At 43.6% G+C, this 21,923-nt stretch overlaps 1 protein-coding gene across 13 annotated transcripts in view; it reads right to left on the reverse strand.

Annotated features, from left to right (window-relative positions):
• The window catches only part of NRCAM (neuronal cell adhesion molecule), a 181,496-nt gene that overhangs the window by 43,370 nt on the left and 116,203 nt on the right, over positions 1–21,923 (reverse strand). For 7 of the 13 annotated variants that reach the window (XR_009764462.1, XM_061639960.1, XM_061639958.1 and 4 more), the window contains 8 exons: positions 18,422–18,523; positions 17,265–17,462; positions 17,115–17,185; positions 15,885–16,110; positions 15,585–15,700; positions 10,979–11,180; positions 10,577–10,699; positions 3,145–3,330 (listed from right to left, as the gene is read on the reverse strand). Coding sequence is in view for 12 of the 13 variants with exons in the window: in XM_061639960.1 (XP_061495944.1) it covers positions 3,145–3,330; positions 10,577–10,699; positions 10,979–11,180; positions 15,585–15,700; positions 15,885–16,110; positions 17,115–17,185; positions 17,265–17,462; positions 18,422–18,523 (1,224 nt within the window). In the remaining variant the exon portion in view is untranslated. The remainder of the gene's footprint in view (positions 1–3,144; positions 3,331–10,576; positions 10,700–10,978; positions 11,181–15,584; positions 15,701–15,884; positions 16,111–17,114; positions 17,186–17,264; positions 17,463–18,421; positions 18,524–21,923) is intronic. The other 6 variants (XM_061639959.1, XM_061639953.1, XM_061639962.1 and 3 more) reach the window with 1 other exon arrangement.

Consider the following 21,923-nt stretch of genomic DNA (forward strand, 5'->3'; position numbering starts at 1 on the left):
TGCTTGGCCCATGGTGTCACTTGTGATGTTGACACCAGGAGGCTCAGCACCCTTGCCAGAAACTTGAGGTCATGTACTTCAAGGATGATAAGATCAGGGCTGCCATCCTGATGCTCTGAGCCCTGTCATGTGAGAGTGAGATTCTGCCCTTGGTAGTGTCTAGCAGAACCCTCAGATGAATTAGAGTCTGCATTGGATGTAGGTGACTTTTTTGGAAATTCACCAGGAAACCATGATTTTCTAGGCATGCTAAGGGTGACATTTAGATCTCAAAGAGCCCCCTGCTGGATGGTGAACATATAAGCAAATTGTCCAGGTAGGGGTAAATATGGACACCTTGGAGGTGAAGATATGCCACCAGGGCAGCCATGATCTTTGTAAATACCCACGGAGCCAAGGCCAGTCTGAAGGGTAGAGCTCAAAAAAGTGTTGGCCATTGTAAAAAAATCGGAGGAACGTCTAATGGTTGGGGTACATGGGGACATGAAGATAAGCCTCTCTGAGATCTATTGATGTGAGGAAGTCCTGAGAGTGAAGGGCTTCCCTTATGGAGGCTAATGTTTCAATCCTGAACTTCTTGTACACAATCCATTGGTTCAGGAATTTTAGGTTGAGAACAGCTCTCCAGGCATTTTGGTCCTTCTTCAGGACCATGAAGAATATTGAGCAGACACCGAAGGATTTGCTCGGAGTCACCAGCTCAATGGCTGCCATAGGAAGCAGATGGACAATGGTGTTCTGCATGATGTATCTCTTCTCCAGATAGACCGAAGCAGGAAAAAATAACCAGGCCTGGAGATCTAAGTTGTAGCCCTGAAGAATGGTGCTGAGAACCCATTTATTGGTGGTTGATGACTGCCAGGTTTGGAAGAAGTACTGCAGTCTGCTGCCGACTTGTAGAGAAATGGTATCATTGGATTGCTGGCTCCATCCACCCTTGTTGGAGGAGGAGAAGGGCTTGGAATTTTGTTGAAAGCATGAGGAGAAATGGGGCTTGTTCCAGTTGCTTCTATTGGGTCTGGCATCCTTATATCTTGATGGTGGGTGAGAACCAAGAAAGGAATGTCTCGATTGGTAAGAGGAGTACCTGCGAGGAAAATATCTGTCATCTCTATGTGCAGAGACCAAAAGCTTTCTCGTTTCAAGATTCCACCAGAACATTCTTCAATGCTTCTTCCCCAAAAGGCTTTCCCCCAGTGTAAGATGCCATGGAGAGGCTGACTCTTGAGGTGGTGCCTGAATCCCAGTGTTTCAACCATAAGGTCCTCCTGGTAACCACATCCACTACAAATGAACAGGCTGCAAAATGGGTGGCATCCAGAGTGGCATTTGCAGCATAAGATACAGCATGAGAAATCTTCAAAAGAGATATGTGCAAATGGTCCAGATCCTGGTCAGGATTATCAATCAAGTCATCTAACTAGACCAGAGCTGCACGAGTGAAGACAGATGCAGCAGCTTCATAGGCTCTTCATATGGGCATAACCCAGGCATCTCTCGTTAGGGTCCTTGAGCAGGGCATCTCCATCTTTTGGCAAAACATTCTTGGCCACAAGAGCAGAAACATGATGGTCAACAGCTGGAATTTTCAGTAGTTCAGTGAACGTAGAGTCCAAACTGTAGAGCTTATTAGCCAAGTAAACAGCTTTCTTATATGGAAGTGGAGTATCCCATTCAGCCTTAGTAATAGCCTTAACGGAACTAGGTACTGGTATGCATCTGGCAGAAGACTTTGGTTCAGGTAGGACTACCTTATCCTTAGATTGAACTGGAGGCTGGTCAGTAGTAGTAGGATTAAGCTCAAGAGTAGTCAGGACCCTATGTAACAGTGGAGCAAAACAGAGTCATGAAAAAGACGGTGGGGCATGTGGTCTTCCCCAAAGGAGCCCTCACTCCATTTCCCTTTCCTCAGACCCTGGATCTCTAAAGGGATCCAGAAGATTTGCATCCATAGGCAGGGACCCTTGCTCCTATCTGACAGAAGTGGCCCCAGTTGTATCTCTATGCATATAAAAGGGTTAGAGACAAAAAAAATGGAGGCATGTTCAGTGCCATTTGAGGCTTGTCTGTGGATAGGGCACCTAGAGTGAGCCAGAATCTGCCTGTGAGGTCTGGTCTGTGATGAAGGAGGCTCACCAGAGTTAAAGAGTTAATAGGCCCATGAGGAGCCTCAAGCTGCACTTCAGAGGCAGAAGTGGTGGCTCTCAATTCTGCAGCTAATTGTCCCATCAGTGCATCTTTAATTTCCTTAAAAAAGCTAGCACTGAGGAGAAACTCCTGGTCAGAGCCCTCTGAGTATGAGGAGGAGCCTGCCTGTCCTTAGCCAAACAAGAGAGGCTCTGCTGGGCTAGTGGTTCAGATTCTGGAAATCCAATAAACTCCTCCTCGGCAGAGGAGCTTGGGAAAAAAGTCATCTGAAGACAGGTTTCACCCTCTATATCAGCTTGGCAGTGAGTGAGGCAACCATCCTCCCCAGGTCCGAAGCTGCGAGGAATGGTTGGCTACTTGCTGTTCATGGTGGGCTTCCAGGGCTTGGTTATTGCTGTGTGGGGGGGGGTGTTTTCAAATGTCAGCACCTCTGCTTGGCCTTGCAGGCTGCAAGGGTCGCCAGACACCATTACCGTGTCCTGGGTTGCAGTCTAGAAAGGTTGAGGCAATGGCAAGAGAATGCAACACACATACCTGACACCAAGGCACGATGGACTCCATTGGATAAGCCAAAGTATAATGAGAGGAAGAGAAAAAATAATGACTCAATTTTCCCCTTTGATGAACAATGCCAAGGAAAAGGCAGGAGAAGGAAGCTAGAAAGGGGAAAAAGGCTTACTGGTAAACAACTGCTGGAAAGGGTGAGAAACAAGCAAAGGAAGAAAGACTTTAGGAAATAAGTAATGAGAAAAAAACTGAGGTAGTGAAAAGGGAGCAACGACAGAATGTGACCAGTTCGATGGAGGCAGGAAAGCGAACTTAGGAAATGCTAGGAATGATCTACTTCCCTCAACTTGTCTTTCTTGCCTGCAAACACAAGGTGGAGATATAACCCAAGCTGATGAGTTTCTCCAACAACATGGGAAAGTCAAATTCACTTATTCTGAGAAAAACTTTCAATTATTCAAACGTAAAGTGGACCATGTTTATACATACCCATCTTACCTTCATCCATAATTGTTACTGCCTCCTCTGTTATTTGAATTCCAGATCCAACTGATGTTTGTGCATAGAAGTAAAACTTGTATCGTGTGCTGTAATTTAAATTGCTTAATATCAAGCTGGTCTCATTGGCTGGTATACTGATCTCTTCCAAGCGGCCTAATTCATGTGTATTATTAACTGTTATTGTAAGACAGCATAAAAATATAGTTAATACCTATTCGGAAATACATTATATATTAATAAGCATTGAATCAAAAAGCATTACACTAGATTTTACTACACACATTGCATATTAAGCTCCTTGAATCATGTAGCCATACTGCACACATTTGGCACATTAAATATTGTGTTTTTAGCATGAAACACATAAAGCTCCCCAGACAAAATATGTATTATGCAGCACTGATCTTTGGTGCTGTTGACCAGTACCATGTTGCATGATTCAGCAGCTTTAATAAACTAAGATATAAACGAGTCTCATGCATCTGCACACACCCGCTTGATCCTCTCTTCACACAGTCTAAGAAATAAGCCAGGAAATGTCAGTTAACTATACTTTCCCGTTATGATAACACCAGGAAACTATGATCAAGGGCTTTCAAACAAGCCAGGATATGAAGCCATGGTCAACTAAGACCTCTTGGTGTGTTTCCCAGCTTATGTGAAAGGAAGAGTGAAGTGGCTGCATGCAGGGGAATGAGGGTCATTCATATGTTGGCCAATTAAGCCACTTAATCAAGCAACATGGTGCTGGTCAACTGCAACAAATTCAATGCTGCATAATTTAATTAAAACTTAAAGGCTGCTTTATATATTATATGATCAAAATGTAAGATTAAATGTGCCAACATATATGTGCAATATGGCTCCTGAGTATGGCTGTACCTCTCTGCAGTTTGTATAGAACAGAATGGACCATTGGACTCACCTGAAGGGTGATTTTCATAGGAGGACTGCCATCAAGCGGGTTATAGCTCCACCTATCGTCCGAAGGCAAGAATGTTTTTGAAGTCAAGACTAGGGGCGTCAGGCCCCTCCCACTCTCCAGTTCATTCGCAGTGAGTCCAAAGAGAGATATCTAAAAATGCAGGAGAAAAGGCCAACGGGCCTACCAGCAAAGACATAACACAATAGCAATAAACATAATAATATGACTCTAACATAGCGATATAACATTAATAGCAGTCTTGACGTCACTAGTAAATCTAATATAATAGCATAACAGGAATATATGAAAAACCCCCAAAAATATCTAGGTATCCTCCAACTGAGAGGGTCGTGATGGCAGTCCTCCTATGAAAATCACCCTTCAGGTAAGACCAATGGTCCATTTTCCATAGGAGGACTGCCATCAAGTGGGATGTACCAAAGCAGCCCATAACAGGGAGGGACCACCCACATCCTAATCATTATTAAGAACCTGTTGCAACACTCGTCTGCCAAAAGAGGCATCGGCAGAGGCATAACTATCTATTTTGTAATGCCTTATAAACGAGTGTGGGGTAGACCAAACAGCAGCTTTGCAAATATCAGCAACAGGAGCGTTGGAAGCAAAAGCAGCCGTAGTGGCTGCTGACCTAGTGGAATGAGCAGTTATGCTAGCTTGAACTGGAAGCTTAAGAGACTCATAAGCTAAGGCAATACATGCGCGCAACCAGCGGGATAAGGTGGAATTAGCTACTTTATGCCCCATAGAATGTGGATGAAAGAATACAAATAAAGACTCGGATGGTCGTATATCCTGGGTCCTAGACAGGTAGGTCTTGAGAGCCCTCCGAACATCCAACAAATGCCAAGCCTTCTCGAGAGGATGGTAAGGATTCGGACAAAAGGAAGGAAGAACAATGTCCTGGTTGCAATGGAAAACTGAATCGACCTTGGGACGGAAGGAAGGGTCAGTCTTCAGCACAACAGAGTCCTTGTGGAAGACACAGAGATGGCGGGCAGAAGACAATGCGCCCAGTTCCGAAACTCGTCTCGCAGAGGTGATCGCGATCAGGAACAAGACCTTGAATGACAAGAGACGTAAAGGCACAGTCCTAAGGGGTTCGAACGGAGGGCGTTGTAAAGCCTGCAGGACCTTCGACAAACTCCATGAGGGAAAACGGTGGACTACAGCCGGTGAGCGTAGAGCGGTTCCCCTCAGAAAGCGTTTGATGAACGGGTGCGAGGCAATAGGGGCACCAGTGGAGGACACTGAGAGAATGGACGACAGAGTGGACGCATGTCGACGTAAGGTGTTGGATGAAGTTTCCATTCTCCCGGAAAGACCTGTTGTCTGCTGAGCCAGTCTGCTGTCACATTCCAAATTCCTCTGAGATGTTCTGCTTTCAAGGATTGTAGATGTTGTTCTGCCCAGTCGAAGATGAGTAAGCTAGGTTCTGCAGAGAACGGGACCTGGTTCCCCCCTGTCTGTTTAAATGAGATTTCGCACATGTGTTGTCCGTTCGAATGAGAACATGGTCCAAGGGGAACAGATACTGAAAATGGAGCAGAGCTAAGTGGACAGCCTTTAGCTCCAGCCAATTGATACTCTGAGTCTGCTCTACTGCGGTTCAACCCGCCTGAACGAACTGGGAGTTGCAGTGGGCTCCCCAGCCAAGGAGACTGGCATCTGTGGTGATAACAGTCCTGCGGGGTTCTCTGAACGGAGTGCCCTGGGTGAGGTGTTGGACCCTCGTCCACCAGCGGAATGAAAGACGCAGTGCGGGGCTCAAGGGAATTGTTCGATGATTTCAGCTGGCAATGTCCTGCTGAAACGGCAACAAAGCCCACTGAAGGTGGCGAGTATGAGCTCGAGCCCATGGCACAATATGGATGGTGGATACCAACATTCTGAGCGCCCTGGCTAGAAGCATGACATCTGCGGTTGCGTGGCGCATCAGATATCTTGCGATGTCTATGATAGCAGTTATGCGGTCTGGAGACAGGAACACTGTCGCCTGCTGGGTGTCTAACATCGCCCCTAGATGTTGTAGGCGTTGGGTTGGTTGTAGATGGCTTTTGTCGAAATTGACTAGCCAGCCGTAGGTCTGCAAGACATGGAGCGTGAGCTTTAGATGTCGATGAGCCAGCTCCCTCGAACTCACCCGTATTAAAAGATCATCCAAGTAGGGGTAGATGTGCACCCCTCAAAGTAGGATGTAAGCCACTAGTATGAGTAGCATCTTGGTAAATACTCTCGGGGCAGATGAGAGGCCGAACGGCATCGCTCGATATTGAAAATGCTGGGGGCCGAAGGCAAACCGAAGGAATTTCCTGTGGGCTATGCAAATGGGCACATGGAGATACGCTTCCTTTAGGTCGATAGAAGCCAGGAAGTCTCCTTCATGAAGGCTTTCTGTAATGGAGTGGAGGGATTCCATTTTGAATCTGCGATACTTTACGAAACGGTTGATGAACTTGAGGTCCAGCACCGCCCTCCATGACAGATCTCGTTTGGGCACAGCAAATAGGAGGGAGTACACCCCTTCCGACCTCTCTGTTGTAGGGACTGGCTCTATTGCCGCCGTGTCCAAGAGGTGATGTATGGCTGTTTGCATGATGCAGTGCCTGGATGGTGCCCTGGGGCAAGGAGAGGGATGAAATCTGTCTGGAGGGGTTGTCCAATACTCTAGCACATAGCCATAACAAAAAAGATCTCTGATCCAGGTGACCTGAGTCAGACGCAGCCAATGGTCTCCAAACAGAAGCAGTCTGCCCCCAACCGGTATCGCGTCAGTACTGTCTGTGCTGGCGAGACCCGCCCCGATATGAAGATGTTAAGGCACCTCTGCGTCCCTGGTACCGAGCTCTGCCTGGGAAACGTCTGTTCCAGACTTCCCTGGAGGAACGAAAATCATTGGTTTGGAAGTCACGGCCTCATCCCCCGGGCCGCACTCCTCGAAAGGGCTGGGTCGGGCGGTATGAGGTGAAACGTCTGAAGGGCCTGCGATCAGCGTTCCTCACAGTGGCCAAGACAGGTTTCCGAGCATCCTTGGGATCAACAAGTACTGCCTTTAGGGCTTCCTCGCCAAAGAGTAGTGAGCCCGAATAAGGTGCCCTTGACAAGTTGACCCTGGATGTAGAGTCCGCTTGCCAGTGACGAAGCCAGAGGGACCGCCGAGCAACAACCTGAGCTGCCATAGCTCTTGCTCCCAACTGATTAGCGTCCAAGGTGGCATTAGCCACAAACGCCGCCGTCTTGCATAATTTTACCAGTGACCTCCGCAGAGAGACAGGATCAGGATTAGGATCATCTAAGAGGTCATCCAACCACATCATCGCTGCCCTGGAAAAGATGGAAGCTGATGCAGAAGCTCGCATGGAGAAAGCGATGGCCTCATGGTTTTTGCGTAAGGCAAAGTCCAGCCTCCGCTCAGTGGCGTCCTTCAAATGTGAATCTCCTTCCGTCAGCAAAAGGGATCTAGAAACTAGACTGGAGATTGGCTCGTCGATGCCAGGGATGGCCAGTTTGCTAGTGAATTCAGGAGCCAAAGAGTAAAGCTTGTCTGCAAGGGTGTTAAAACGACGCGTTTGTAATGGGTGAGACCATTCGTCCTTGGCTAGCTTAGCAATCAGATCTGGCACAGGAAGGTAATGCTCCGCTGGTGTGGGGGATTTCAGGACCCTGGCCCCCTTAATTGCGGGAGTGGCAGTTGCAGGTTGCGTAGATTGTAGACCAAGGGTGTTCAGTACTCTGCGAGCAAGGGGCTGATAATCAGAGATATCAAACAGACGATAGGATGTATCTTCCTCGTGCTCCGACTGGTCACTCCAGTCGTCACCTTCGGCATGCATCGCAAATGGTGGGCCCTCCCCACAAGAGACGTCATCGACAAACCTGCCCCAGGCAATGTCAAATGGGTTTGGAGAACATGATGGATCTGCCTTATTGTGAACATAGTGGCCTGGATCATCGGGTTGTCTGGAAACACTCCACTGAGGCACGGCAGTGACTTGTGCCTGTGCCTGTGTTTGAGAGAAGAACGACAGCATGTCCTGTAGTTGCGATATGAACTCCTGAGACAGCTGCAGCCCCAGAGTGGAAGATGGTTGTGCTTGCAAAGGTACAGAGATGGACGGTTCAGTAGGCTGACAAGAGGAATGAGCCCTCGGTGGTAACATGGGAGGATAGCTGGCTGCTGGCTGCAAAGTCCTCCTTGGAGGACGTGGCTGGGGAATTAAACAGGTTTGTTAATGGTTCCTGGCTAGCCTCCTCAGGTACAGAAATGTAGCGTGCCCGCTTGGCTGTACTGTGGCTGGATATATGCTTAGTCTTGGCAACCGCTTTGATGTGCTTGTGCTTGGTTGCCTTTGATTGTTTAGGCTTGGTTGCTTGTGCTGTCACTGGCTGTTCCGCCATCATATATTGAGGGGTTCAGTACACGGCCACGGATGGGGCAGAATGCACAGACCCAATAGGCTCAGTACATGGCCACGGATGGGGCAGAATGCACCGGCTCAGATGGCTAAGTACACGGCCACAGATGGGGCAGAATGTACAGATTCAGCAGCATTGGTACACGGCCATGGATGGGGCAGAATGTACAGAATTAACAGCCTTGGTACACGGCCACGGGTGGGGCAGAATGCACAGTTCAAACAGCTTTTGTACAGTAGCAACAGCCTTAGTACACGGCCACGAATGGGGCAGAATGTACAGTTGAAACAGCCTTGATAAGACAGCCACAGCTGAGAATGTAGAGGTTCAAATAGTTGTAGAAGATCAAATAGTTGCAAGAGGCAGCAGCAGTAGCAGATTTAGTAGAGAAACCTGTGTAGGACTATAGGATCCTATCTGCAGCACAGATCGCGCTCTGGGAGCTGACTTGAAGCCTTTGGCTCTGCTATCCACAGCTGTTGTAAGCTAAATCCCCTTTTCAGTACTGAACAGAAAGAGCGGGAAAAAAGGGACAGAAAAAATGGCACCCGTGAAAAGAGCGGGAAAGAAAATCAATCAAAAATGGCAGAGAGACGAGGAAGGAGCAATGGCGGGCACTGAGGAGCACCAGGGGCTGGCCAGAAAAAAAGAAATGCAAGGGAACGGCCTCAAATACGTTCTACAGCCGCAGGGCTGAGAGACGCAATTGCGGCTTTAAAAGCCAGGTAGGAGAGACTCTGTCAAGGGGGCAGGACGGCCAGCGAAATCCCCATAGCCGTTGGGGCAGTATAGGAAAAGCTGGAATAAGCCGCTGCTGCAGACTCCTAAAGACCGTCGCGGCGAGATTTTTAAAAACGCGGAACGAGTCGGAAGAGGCGAAGCAGCCCAACTAATAAGAGCCGCTAAAAGGGAAGGAAGGAGAGCCGCAGCTGCAGGCTCGTGGAGGGTTTTTTTTAAAAAAACCGCCTCGAAGGAAAACGCCACAGCAGTAACAGGGAAGGCGGCAACCCAACGAACCAAGGGACTGAGGACAAAAGGAGCCGCAGGCTCCTGGGGTAGGCGGCAAGCCGTAAAGGCACGAAAAAAGCGGCGGAGCAGAACAGGAAGCTGCAGCCGCAAGCTCCTGGTTAAAGCTGCGTCCGCTGCCTGAGGAAGAGAGAACCGCAGCCGCGGTCTCCCTAAGACACCGTTAGGCTAGGAACTGGGGAAAAAACACGGGCAAGGGAGAACCCCCCAAAGAAATTCCCCAGGAATAATGAAACAAACAGTTTTAAAACAAGACAGTTTAAGACAAGACAGAGGGAAGGAAACGCAGAGGACTACACACACAACCCTCCCACCCTGTCACACAGATACACAAAACTTATCTAGAAGCTACACTATCAGTAAATTCAAACTTGTACGGACGGAGGCAAAAATGAACTGGAGAGTGGGAGGGGCCTGACGCCCCTAGTCTTGACTTCAAAAACATTCTTGCCTTCGGACGATAGGTGGAGCTATAACCCGCTTGATGGCAGTCCTCCTATGGAAAATATGAGAAAGTGCATCTTTTTCTGATGTAGTTTGTAAGGTGGCCTTATGGAAGCAGACAAATCCAGTTTGTGACCAACAGAGTAACTTGATCCTCCCTGCACTGATAAAAAACATAGCAATGAAGCTTAGTTTAGTCAAGTCTTCTGGTGAGGGTAAACTGCATTCTGGTCCCAGGGTTAATCTGGGTTTGGATCTTAGTTTCAGATTATACTTTTCTAGAGATTAATAGCCTGGACATGATTTATCATACCAGCATGTCAGTGACTTTCTTGGTAGAGCAGATAGAGAGAAAGATGTTGCTATGCAATCTGCCTTCCATACACATGGGACACCAAGAACACAGAAGTGGAATACAATGGGTTTTTTTAAAAAAAGATGACATTTTGATTTAACATTGCCCATTCCCTTTTTAAACATCTTTATAAATTGCTCCCTGCAAAAATGTGTTATACTAATCAACTTTTAAAAATTACTATTAAATATTCAGTAAGCACTATTTTGAGAAATTAAAAACAATTCTTTACTTACTTGGCTGAAACTTCAGTATATATCCTACCAGAACACCATTTGGATGAGAAGGTGGACCCCATTCCAATGTGAGGGATTCCAGATTTGGATTAGTAATCTTCAAAAAGGAGGGTGCACTGGGAACTTTAAAGAAGATAAAATGACACATTTTAAAGATAACAAGTAACAATTGAAATTAAATAAAACTCAACTATACTATAAGATACTGTAAACTATCCCTATATATTCTTACAGTGTTTTACTTAATGTAAAATACTTATTATTATAACCCACATCTAACTTAATCCATGTTTACTCAGAAATCTTAGTGATGGCTGCTAGAATTAGCATTTTCAGTAATGTAAAATATATTTGGAACGTTAAATGTAAATAGATTAGCTGTATAGTTTTCTAATTGCATACCTCCTTCTGGAGTTTTAAAGGTTTCATCAGGGGTTGCTGGTCCTTCTCCTTTCCCATTAACCACTCTAACATTCAGTTTGTAGGTGCTATATGGCTCCAGTCCTGGCAACATTCGACGTGTCTTATTTCCAGAGAAAGCCAACACCTTTCTTTCAGCATTCTGTTTAACTCTTCCAGAACTTTCCATTTTTGAATAATATATCTAAAAGTTAAATATAATATTTAAATATTTAGCTAATGCTTTTATGGGTTGCACTATGATAGGATTTTTGTATGCGTAGATAGTTTTCTGACAGACCATTTAGAGTTCTTAAGCTATTGTAATGAGTCATACAAAATCCTAAACCTGCTTATTTAGATCCATGTAATCCTATGCATATTTACTCAGAAGTAAGTCCCATGAGTCCAGCTAAACTTAAATAGCACTGGTTCCTACAACAGATCTTTCAAACAAGTGTTCTTAAAATTATTCATACCCTTTTGTGGTTACACATTGCACATTAACTTCCATAACAACTAGACTGCATTTATGTTGAATTTGTCTTAATTTTTATTATTTGAAAAGACTGATCAGAAACATAAACCTGAGCAATTTAGTGGCATACCAATAATGATGGTATTTGATAACATACCATACCTGCTAGGTTTATTCTAAACATTATTTAGAAGGTGAACTGTTTCAAATTTTATCTAGTATGCTGGTATGAGAAGGTAGAACACAGAATTCATAATTATTAGCAGAGGAAAAATAGCTATTAAAGACCACTGACATTTTTTTTTTAATACTAAGCATACTAGAATGAAAGAATAACCCCAGGGTGAGTCATGCTGTATTAATTTTCAGATTAATATAGTTTTACCACTCTTTCAGGAAAACTGCCTCCATATTTTCCCCTTATCCGCTCACACTAGTTGAGATAGCTCCTAACTACAATGTATATTGAACTCCTTGCAACTGATGGAGATAAAGGGATGCTAAGGGGCTCGGTATGGTGTGGCTAGATACTGCCCAGCTGGATGCCTGCAGGTAGAGGATCTGGTACATTTCTTAATGGAATACCCCTTATATCTAGATTTGAGGACTCAAAACCTTAAACCCTTAATTGTAGGATCAGTAGCAATTGCCTTCTAAGTATATCATTCCCGCTCAATGGGGTGGTGGCGTTTGGCTTCACTCCTCCCTTGGGTAAAAGCTTTGGAGTTTATCTCCTGAAAGGAAGGGTAGTGAGGCACCATGTGGAACTGTAGGGCTAATCACGGAGGGGTACACTGTGACTCATAAGCCAGCTCTGTACCTAAATTCTCTCTCTTTGCTCTTTTGCTGCAGCCTCCCTCCCTCCTTCTGCAGTGCGGGCTTTGCCAATTGCCATTTAGGGGCTGAGCAGGATTTTTTTGGCGGATTTCTCTTTTCAGATCCTCCCCTTTTTGCCTACTTCATACTGCTGGGGGTTTGATTCAATTGGTTTCGGGAGTAGTGTGGTTAGCTCGCCTCTTGTGGTATGGTGTTTGGGCAGGTGAGGATGGTGGAGAGGGTAAACAACTGAGACATTCTTGGATTAACGACACCTTTTAGGGAACTGCCAGTGCAGATCTGGGGGGTGCCTTCTGTGACCTGACATGCATTGGGGTTAACGCCAGTACAGTGGGGCCTGGATGTGCAGGTTAACTACCAAGGAGGGAGGAATTGCCTCACCATTCTTGGCTGGGAATTCATAGCTGCTGGCTGAATTACATGTCCAGGGACTGGAGGGATCATTTCCTACCTGGTAGTTTTAATCCTCACTTGTCCGAATGGTTCAAGTTCTGGGATGTTGTTGCACATGGCCTGACTGAGGCAAGAGGGATTATTGAGGCTCAGATTCCAGTTGATGACTGGACCAATTATTTTACTAAATTATATAACTCTTTGTTTCCTCCCCTTTTGTAGATCATAGAACTCTACCTGATTGGGACCCAGTAACCCCTTATACAGTTAAATCCATGATATCATTCCCGCTCAATGGGGTAGTGGTGTTTGCCTTCACTCCTCCCTTGGGTAAAAGCTTTGGAGTTTATCTCCTGAAGGGAAGGGTAGTGAGCGTAATCCATTGATTATGCTCAATAAGGCCCCGGGTGAAGATTTTTTGCCACCAGAACTTTTTAAATTATTTCCTAACTGGTGGTCCCCTGTTCTTGCTAAATTGTTTACCAAGATTAATCTGACTGGTCTAATTCCTCCTGGTTGGAAACTATCTATAGTTTACCCTATTTTCAAAAAGGGAAACCCTTCTTTTCCCCAGAATTACAGACCGATTAGTCTGCTGGATAACTCTTCTAAAATATATGCTTCCTTTTTACTTAAGCTACAGTAGTGGGTCTCTTCCAATTCTATTTTCTGTGAACAGCCAGCTGGTTTTAGGAACTCTTACTCCACCATTGATCATTGCTATATTTTGTTCCATCTTATTGAGAAAACCTTGAAAAACAATTCAAGACTATGCAGTTTTTGTTGACCTTTCATCAGCTTTTGAGTCAATTGACAGAAACCGTTTGTGGTCCAAACTGCATGCTCTGGTGAATTTTATTTAATTCGGTCCAAGACCAACTCTTGATATAGATCCCAGGCTGTTGATGCTGCTCCAAAGTTTACATCTAGATGCCATAGCTAAAATCAGAGTTGGTAGGACTGGCCTTTTATCTGACCCTATCCCAATTAAGAAGGATGTCAAACAGGGATGTGTTCTGGCCCCCCTGCTTTTTAGCCTTTATATAAATGATCTGGTCAAACTGCTTGGAAATTTGGATGCATGTCCTCCAGCTATAGGAAATAGGAAGGCCAGTATTCTCTTATATGCAGATGACATGGTTATATTATCCTTAACAAGGGGTGGACTGAGCAAGCAGGTGGATTTGTTGGCTAAATATTGTCAGCAGGAACAGCTCATTATCAACTTCTCAAAAACTAAAGTGGTTGTATTTGGTAAGAGACCTCCTATATTCAATTGGTCAATTTTTCATAATCTCATCCAACAGACTAGATCATTTTGCTATTTAGGAGTCCATTTTGCAGCAAACTCCTTTTGGAAGGTTCACATGGATGCTACTGCTGTTAAAGCAAGAAGTCTTGCTGGCGCTATTCTGAAACTCTTTTACACAAAGGGTGGGATATTGATTGTTCCAGCCCTAAAAAAATTTTTTGGCAAAGGTTGTCCCATCTATGTTATATGTTGTAGAGCTGTGGGGTCTTAGCCACTCACTAATTCGTGAGTTGGAGAAGGTTGAAAGCTCTTTTTTAAAGAAGATTTTGGGCCTACCTGTTGGTACTCCTGCTGCGCATGTTCATGCAGAAGTGGGTTGGCCTTCAGTCCAGGCCAGAATACAGGTTCGTCTCCTAAATTTTCACAACAGAATATTAGCTTTGCCACCCTCCCTCCTGGTCTCCATAGCTTATGGCTCGCCCTTAAATGCCCAAAAGAGAGTTGCTGCTTTACATACACTTGTTAGAGAATTTGATACTGAGCTGACTGAGATTCAGTTACTGTCTAAAGCTGTTTGTGTACAGGAGAGCTTCTTTAGCTGATATGCTAACTATTCACTCCTCAAGATTCTCCAGGCTGTATCCATACTTTAAAACAGACCATCAGAAAGCTAATTACTTAGAGGTAATTACTTTAGCTCCACGCAGAATCGCTTTTACTGAGAAGGTTTAATGTCATGCCTTCTGCCTTTCTCGATGGTCATTATAAAAAACTTCCCTTAGAACACCAGTTTTGTGTGTTTTGTAAAACAGCTATAGAGGACGTGGTTCATTATGTTACCCAGTGTCCTTTATATAAAGATCTTTGTCAGAAATATCTGTCTGAATTTAGTCGTAGGAAAAGTTTTGTTTCACCAAGTGAGTTTGTGTGATTTTGTTATCAGACAAAGAAATAAATATCTCATTGTGTGTTTCCTTATTTGCTCTGGCAGCTAGGAATTTAAGAGCATTATTCCAACATCAAGCCTCTTGAGTCTTCTTTGTGGGTGTGGTGGCAAGGATTCTATTCCTACTGGCTGGTACAGACATGTCATATAAGAGGCACATTTGTCAGATTTGCTCTGGGGAAGCAGAAGTCACTTATTGTTTAGATGATAATATATGAGAATGTTAACATGCATTATTGAGCTTTTGCAACACAATATTTTACAATCAGATTTTATTATGGTAATGTATTCTGTATATATCTATTTTGCAATTGTTTTACTCTTTTTATTATGTTTATATACGTATCGCTTGATCAGTCAATGAGCAACAAATTGAATCGGATTTTCAGAATTATTCACGTCATGCACTTTCAGGAAGCATTTTAAGGTGAAGAATATCAACAGTCAGGTTAATAATTGTTTTTGAGAGAAATGAGCTAATGGGCATCCTTCTAGAAAGTGAAACAGAACGACTCAAGCAGTTACTTTAATCATCTGGAAGCTGATAGAACAGCTACTTCAACCTCATACTGGCTGTTGAAAACGAACTGAATTATTATAGGAAGAGAAAAGCTTTATTTATAATCCAGAATTTGCAACCATTAGTTCCCACCAAGCATACAAATAGTAAATGCTATTTAAGAAGCTTCAGTGGTTAACTTACTTTGTATCCCTGGAGATGACCTCGTACATATTTTAGCGGAACTGGATCCCACTGCACTTTTGCTAATGTGCTGTTTACAACTTGTACCTGTAAATTGCCTGGAGCAACCATTGGTACTATTGGGAAAAATTTAACAAATTTCAGGTTAGAGCCACTTAAGCACACTCATGACACTTGACTTCACAAATTTAGAAATTTGGTTGTGAATTTATATATATTGCACCAAATACAATTACTACCAAAACTTCAGCTCATTAAGACAAATGTATAGCCCTGCAGCAAAGAACTTAAGAAACTTACGATCTTCTCCAGAATGGCCAATTATTGTTGCTGGTTCTGGAGCAGGTCCCAAGTCATTTATTGCTTGTACTTTTATCTCATATGGAGCAAAGGTTGGTGTACCAGACACAATATACTTCGATACATTTGCAACTGTAACAGATGTCCAGTCATCATCACCATCCTTCTGCCGCCAACTGACTTTGTACCGGAGCCCTGGACCATTGGACTGAAAATGCTTTAACGGCTAAAATGAAAAATAAATGAGGGTATAAAATTAATGGCCTTTGTCTGACGAATTCAAAATATGTCAATTTAATCAGATATTGCCTGTGAAATGTATTAATCATATTGATTTCATAGTCAGATGTTTCTCAGTGTGCTAAACACATCAGAAATCTTGCAGTTCATATTTGTGCATGGTATCTTTAGAAAGGTTTTGCATGATATTTTTAAACAAGAGTGCACCAGTGTATTTGGACTGTATAGTGACAAGGAAGTCTGACAATGTGAGAACTTCCAGACCGAATGTGTTGTATGCCACAGGGCATACATAAGACACCTAGAAAGCTTTAGTGCTAAATCCTTACCATTTTGAATTCACCATAATACCAACTCTCTCACCATGCAGCGGCTAGCAGTACAGAATGCAATGCAGATTTGAACCACACTTTGGCATATTTTGGCTGATATCCTAACCCCTGGCTGGTAGGGGTGGGGCTTGATGAAGTGGCGCAAACATCAGTGCATTAACAGCCCTCTCACCTGTGCAGGTGAAGGTGTGTGGAGGAAAAAAAATGCTCCTTTGCTGCTACCAGACTGTGCAGCAAAGAGGCCTGCATTGGGCCTGTTGCCATTACATGATGGCAGTAGGGCAGGGGTTTGCCACCGATAGTAGCTTCTGCCCACTGGCTGTGTGGGCATGCACACTGGGGCACTGGACTGGGAGGAGGGACATCTCTCTCCTTCCAACCCCCTCCAGTATGGCAAATTGGAGGTTTGGATTACTCTGCTTTTCCAACAAGCAAACATCGTTTAGCAGCAAGTTACCACAAGTGTCATCAGAACAAAAGTGTGCTGAACATGGGCTGTGTGACATTACTGGCATTCCAATAGGATGTGTTACACAAGAGTAAATGAATCTCTAAAAGCATTTTCCATTTCTCTTTGTGAGATTTTTTTCACATATTTGGGAAAAGTGAATACTAAATTTATTGTGTGTTCAAACACTTTTTTAAAAAATATCCTTACCTCCCACATGATCACCAAATTATCAGGTTCTGATCCAATCCCTTGAACACCACTAGGATTGTCATCTGGCTCTAGAAATTAAATATTGATATTTGAGTAATAATTCAGTACTATCTGAGCAGATAATGGTAAATGATAGTGTTTATTTACTTGCAGCTTTTGTAAAGTATTTTTCAGAGGCTTCGCTAGGTTGGCTACTTCCAATGTCATTCACAGCTATTACACGAAATGAATAATTGACATATGGTGACAGTTTTAACTGTACGGTTGTCAGGATCCCAGAGACTTCTGTCTGGTAGTTCCATATCCCTGGTTCGCGCATGGCATCTTCGTATTCAATGATAAACTCTGCATATGAAATGAAAGAGTTTTGCTTCAGAGACCATAAAACTTTCTGTCATGCATCCAAGGTAAATATTTTCTTCCCAGAAGGAGACCTTGTCACAGATGAATGCAAAGGTAGGATGGAGCATGACAGAACCTTGTGACAGCAGTGGTAACATGAAAAAATAGACGAAGTTGTTGATTCTGTTGTATGCATTGTTCATTATACTGTATTGCACCATAGTTTAGTATCCTTGTAATGGTGTTTTTTTTTGGTAGGATAGTTTATGGTACATCTAACTGCAACCCTTCTTAAGGCAGGGGTGGGAAACCTTTGGTCTGTGGGCCATATATGGCCAACAGACTTATTTTTCAGCAGCAGAATACCATTGGGGGTGGAGCTGGCTGAAGGAAGGAGGAATAGAAAAGCCAGACACAATCAGACCATAGGAAGATGACCAGGAAAAAAAAGCATATGACTTCCAGTCCCTCTAAGATGAGCCACTACCATGGCTGAATTTCAAGGCATGGTTGATATCACTTGATATGGGTGCTAGCAAAGTTAATAGAGAAAAGAGGGGTGGTTGAGGAAAAAAATAGATGGTGTGTGTGTGAGAGAGACAGACAGACAGACAGAGAGAGAGAGAGAGAGAGAGAGAGAGAGAGAGAGAGAGAGAGAGAGAGAGAGAGAGAGAGAGAGAGAGAGAGAGAGAGAGAGAGAGAGAGAGAGAGATGTGGTCACTGAAAAGGCCCTGCCTGCTGGTCACCAGCTCTTCAGAGAGAAAGGTTGCCATCCCTTTTTTAATTTAAGGCCCTGCCCAATAATGGTACAAAAGTGTACAGCTAGCAAGACAATTACAAGTGAATAATATCATCACTTAGAATCTGAGAAAAGAACACAGTCCTTTTTAAGTGTAACATGTTGTTCCATTTTTTTATTCAATTTAGTGCAATTACAGTCCAGTAAATATAGCAAACCATACTTGTAATAGGGCTATTACTGTCTTTGCCCGGTATCCAAGTGAGCTGAATACTTCTTTCTAGATGATCTGTTAATTCCAAATCAAAAGGTGGATCAGGACAATCTGTAAGCCAAATAAGGATCAAGAAAGATAAAACAGCTACTATGCAGGAAAAAGATTATAAATACACCTACTTTCAACATGTACAAATGATTTAGTAGTTTCTAGCATGCAACTGCAATGAAAATGAATAACTGATTTTGCTGGGAAACAATGTAAAAAAAAGGCAAGAATCGTTACAAGAACACCAATGCCAGATTGCCATGTGTTTTTAGAAACAACTTTGAATGGAAAGTTGAGAAATAGTATGGTTCACCAGCAGTTTCAGTTTATGATTAATGACTTTGAGTAGAGAACTACTGTATATGAAAGCAAGTCTTTTCTTACACACACAAAAATAAAAAGGCATACATATTTACAAAGAAACTGTTTCAGAATTATGTGATTAGAAGCACTCTGTTAAGATGCTTTCTTATGAGGTTATTTTTAAATGAATTTAAATCTATCTGGCAAAATCAATCCAAACTTTATCAGTAGAAGATGGTGCAGCAGGGGTGTGCCACTTACCTGACCTCTCTCCAGCTGAGTCACTGCCGCATGCTGGGAGGGAGAGGGGCAAGGTTGGCATGGTGCAAGCGCACCAGTGGAGCCTAACTGGTGTTCCTGGCAATGTGATTGCACTGCACCTACCTCACCTCTCCCTGTCCCAGTATGCAGCAATGACTATACCAGAGGGAAGTCAGGAAAGCAGTGCAGCCTCACCGTATTGTCTGCTACTGCAAGTCATTATCATCAATGTATCTTTCTTTTATTCATCTGCAAGGACACCCACATTTTAAAACAGGTTTAACTGTGATGACATTACTTCTTCCACCCAAAACTGGTGTGACAAGTAGAGCAGGGAACTTAAAACAGCATTTTCTAATCCATTCCCAAATCACAATTCTCAGCAATCCCTGGAGGAATCCACTAACAGGACATAAAAGGCATGATATATTATTTTAACAGTGGTTTCTGCTTGCAGCTTAAACACACTATTTGTGAGTGCACCAATGCATGTTTTTGTAAATTACTCCCCAGAGAGGTTCAGCTAGTGCTGGTTTTGTTCTCCTTCAAACCTTTTTATATTTCCCTAAGCTGTGTGGGGGGTGTATGCACACACATGCATGTGTGTGTTTAACCTCCTGGTGCTGGATTTATGTGATTTTAAGAATAACATCTGTTTTAATGTTTTATATTTTAATATTGATGACAGCTGTTTTAATTATTTGAGAACCAAACCAGACGCTATGTCAGCTCCATATTTGTGCCCTGAAGTGCAGGGTTATTGGTATTTTACACAAATTACCAGCATGTGAGGCTTAATCCGGGTCAGTACCCTAGCTTGTGTGGTAGGGGAGTTTTAACCCTTTGCCACTGCTAAGTTCCTGATTCACCCCCCTGCTTTGAATTTAAAAAAATTCTCCTCAATTCAAATTGGTGGCTGGAGGGGCAGGCAATCTGAATTGGGAAAACAGCTGAGCAGGAAGGTCTTGCAGGAGAACATTTGGCTCGCATATAAACATAACTGATGAAACATCAATTTATTGAAACTTGAACACTCTGCCAAGCTCAGGAGAGGTGGGCCTGTGAAACTTACTCAAGCATGCAACAACAACAAAATTATGACACTCAAGGGAGAATACTGTTCCAGAGGTGGGTCACTGGAATCCAGACTTCCTTTAAGTTCATGGTGACTAAAGAAATATAGGTGAAGTGTCTCTTGAAGAAGAACATACTATTTTCAGTCAGCAGTTGAAAGCAGGCCATAATTTCAGTGTGTAGGTATATGGTGAATGCTTTCTCTGCAAGACATTCCTATTCTTAATAGGAGATTCCTTGCATTCTCATTTAGTATTATTTCTTACTACTACTATTACACAGGTCTTGAACCCATATTACTCTGGCAGTGAGGCCCAGGCACCTCACTCTCTTTGCCCATGTGGCAGCTTTCCAAAAGAATCATAGAATAGTAGAGTTGGAAGGGGCCTATAAGGCCATCAAGTCCACCCCCCTCCTCAATGCAGGAATCCAAATCAAAGCATTCCCGACAGATGGCTGTCCAGCTGCCTCTTGAATGCCTCTAGTGTCGGAGAGCCCACTACCTCTCTAGGTAATTGATTCCACTGTCGTATGGCTCTAACAGTTATGAAGTTTTTCCTGATGTCCAGTCGAACTCTGGCTTCCTGAAACTTGAGCCCATTATTCTGTGTCCTGCACTCTGGGACGATTGAGAAGAGATCCTGGCCCTCCTCTATGTGACAACCTTTCATGTACTTGAAGAGCTGCTCCCTTTCCCTAAATGAATAGCAGATGGTGGTGGGGGTGGTGTTGGTATCACTGAAGATACCCATACAGGAGGAGTCAAGTGACACCAGGGTCAAGAGAGTTCCACTTGGACAAAGCAATGGATTTTGTTCTGGTTCCTCTGAGCAACTTATTGTTCAGGTCCTTGCATGATTGCTTGACTGACTGACTGCTCACATACAGGCCAACTTGCAAAAGATGTAACAGTTTCAAGCTGACCCTTAAACAATCTGGAAGCTGGCACCTGGTGAGCTGGAAAGAACTGGGCTTGTACATACTTCATTACATGCGTTTAAAAATGTTTAACTCTGCATGAAAATATCTACTCTGATAGTCGTGAGGAGTTATGTGGAGCCTGTCTAAAAAAATATTTTGCCACTATGTACCATAAAGGGTGACATCTGATACATTCATTCCATGGGGCCCATATTGCTGAGATCTGTTCTTCAGAATGGGTATAGTTTGTATATGATCCTCTGCTAAACATCAGTCACTCTGTCTTGTGTGCATTTGCACATATAAAGACTTACTTTGTTTCCACCTCGTTCAGAACACCTGCCCCATCTCAGAGTGAGGCATTCTGGATGAGCCATTCTGGATGAGGTGGAAACACGAGAGCGTTTGCACCACCATCACTTTTCTGTGGTGGCTAGAAGTTCTTGTTTAAAATTAGTTAAAAGTTTAAAGTTACTATAACTATAAACTTTTAATTAACTAAATTACAAAGTGAATTTCTAGTCAACACAGAAACGTGGCAGAGGAAAGTAAGGTGAGGGTAGAAAAACTGTCTGTGCTGCTGCTGCACTAGCAGCAGGAAAGCATTTTAAAAGCAAACATGGAGCAAGAGAAGGAGTGGTGGAAGGGCAAAGAGATGAGGGTGGGGTTGAGCCACCCATCTGGGGCTCTGCTATGACTTGTATTGGCTCTGGCCAAACATGAGAACAAGTAGCCAATACCCAGCAGAGCTTAGTATGTTTTAATTCCCATCAAGGTCTAAGGACTTGCACTTAGCTGTAGACTTAACTTTTTGGGGATTGTATCTATTTTACTGTTCTTCATTTAACAGTACAAGAATAAACCAAGCATATTCAAAACCCATAGAAAGGCTCCAAATAAA

Source organism: Rhineura floridana, chromosome 8 (genome assembly GCF_030035675.1).
Source record: "Rhineura floridana isolate rRhiFlo1 chromosome 8, rRhiFlo1.hap2, whole genome shotgun sequence".
In the NCBI taxonomy this organism is placed as follows: Eukaryota; Metazoa; Chordata; class Lepidosauria; order Squamata; family Rhineuridae; genus Rhineura; species Rhineura floridana.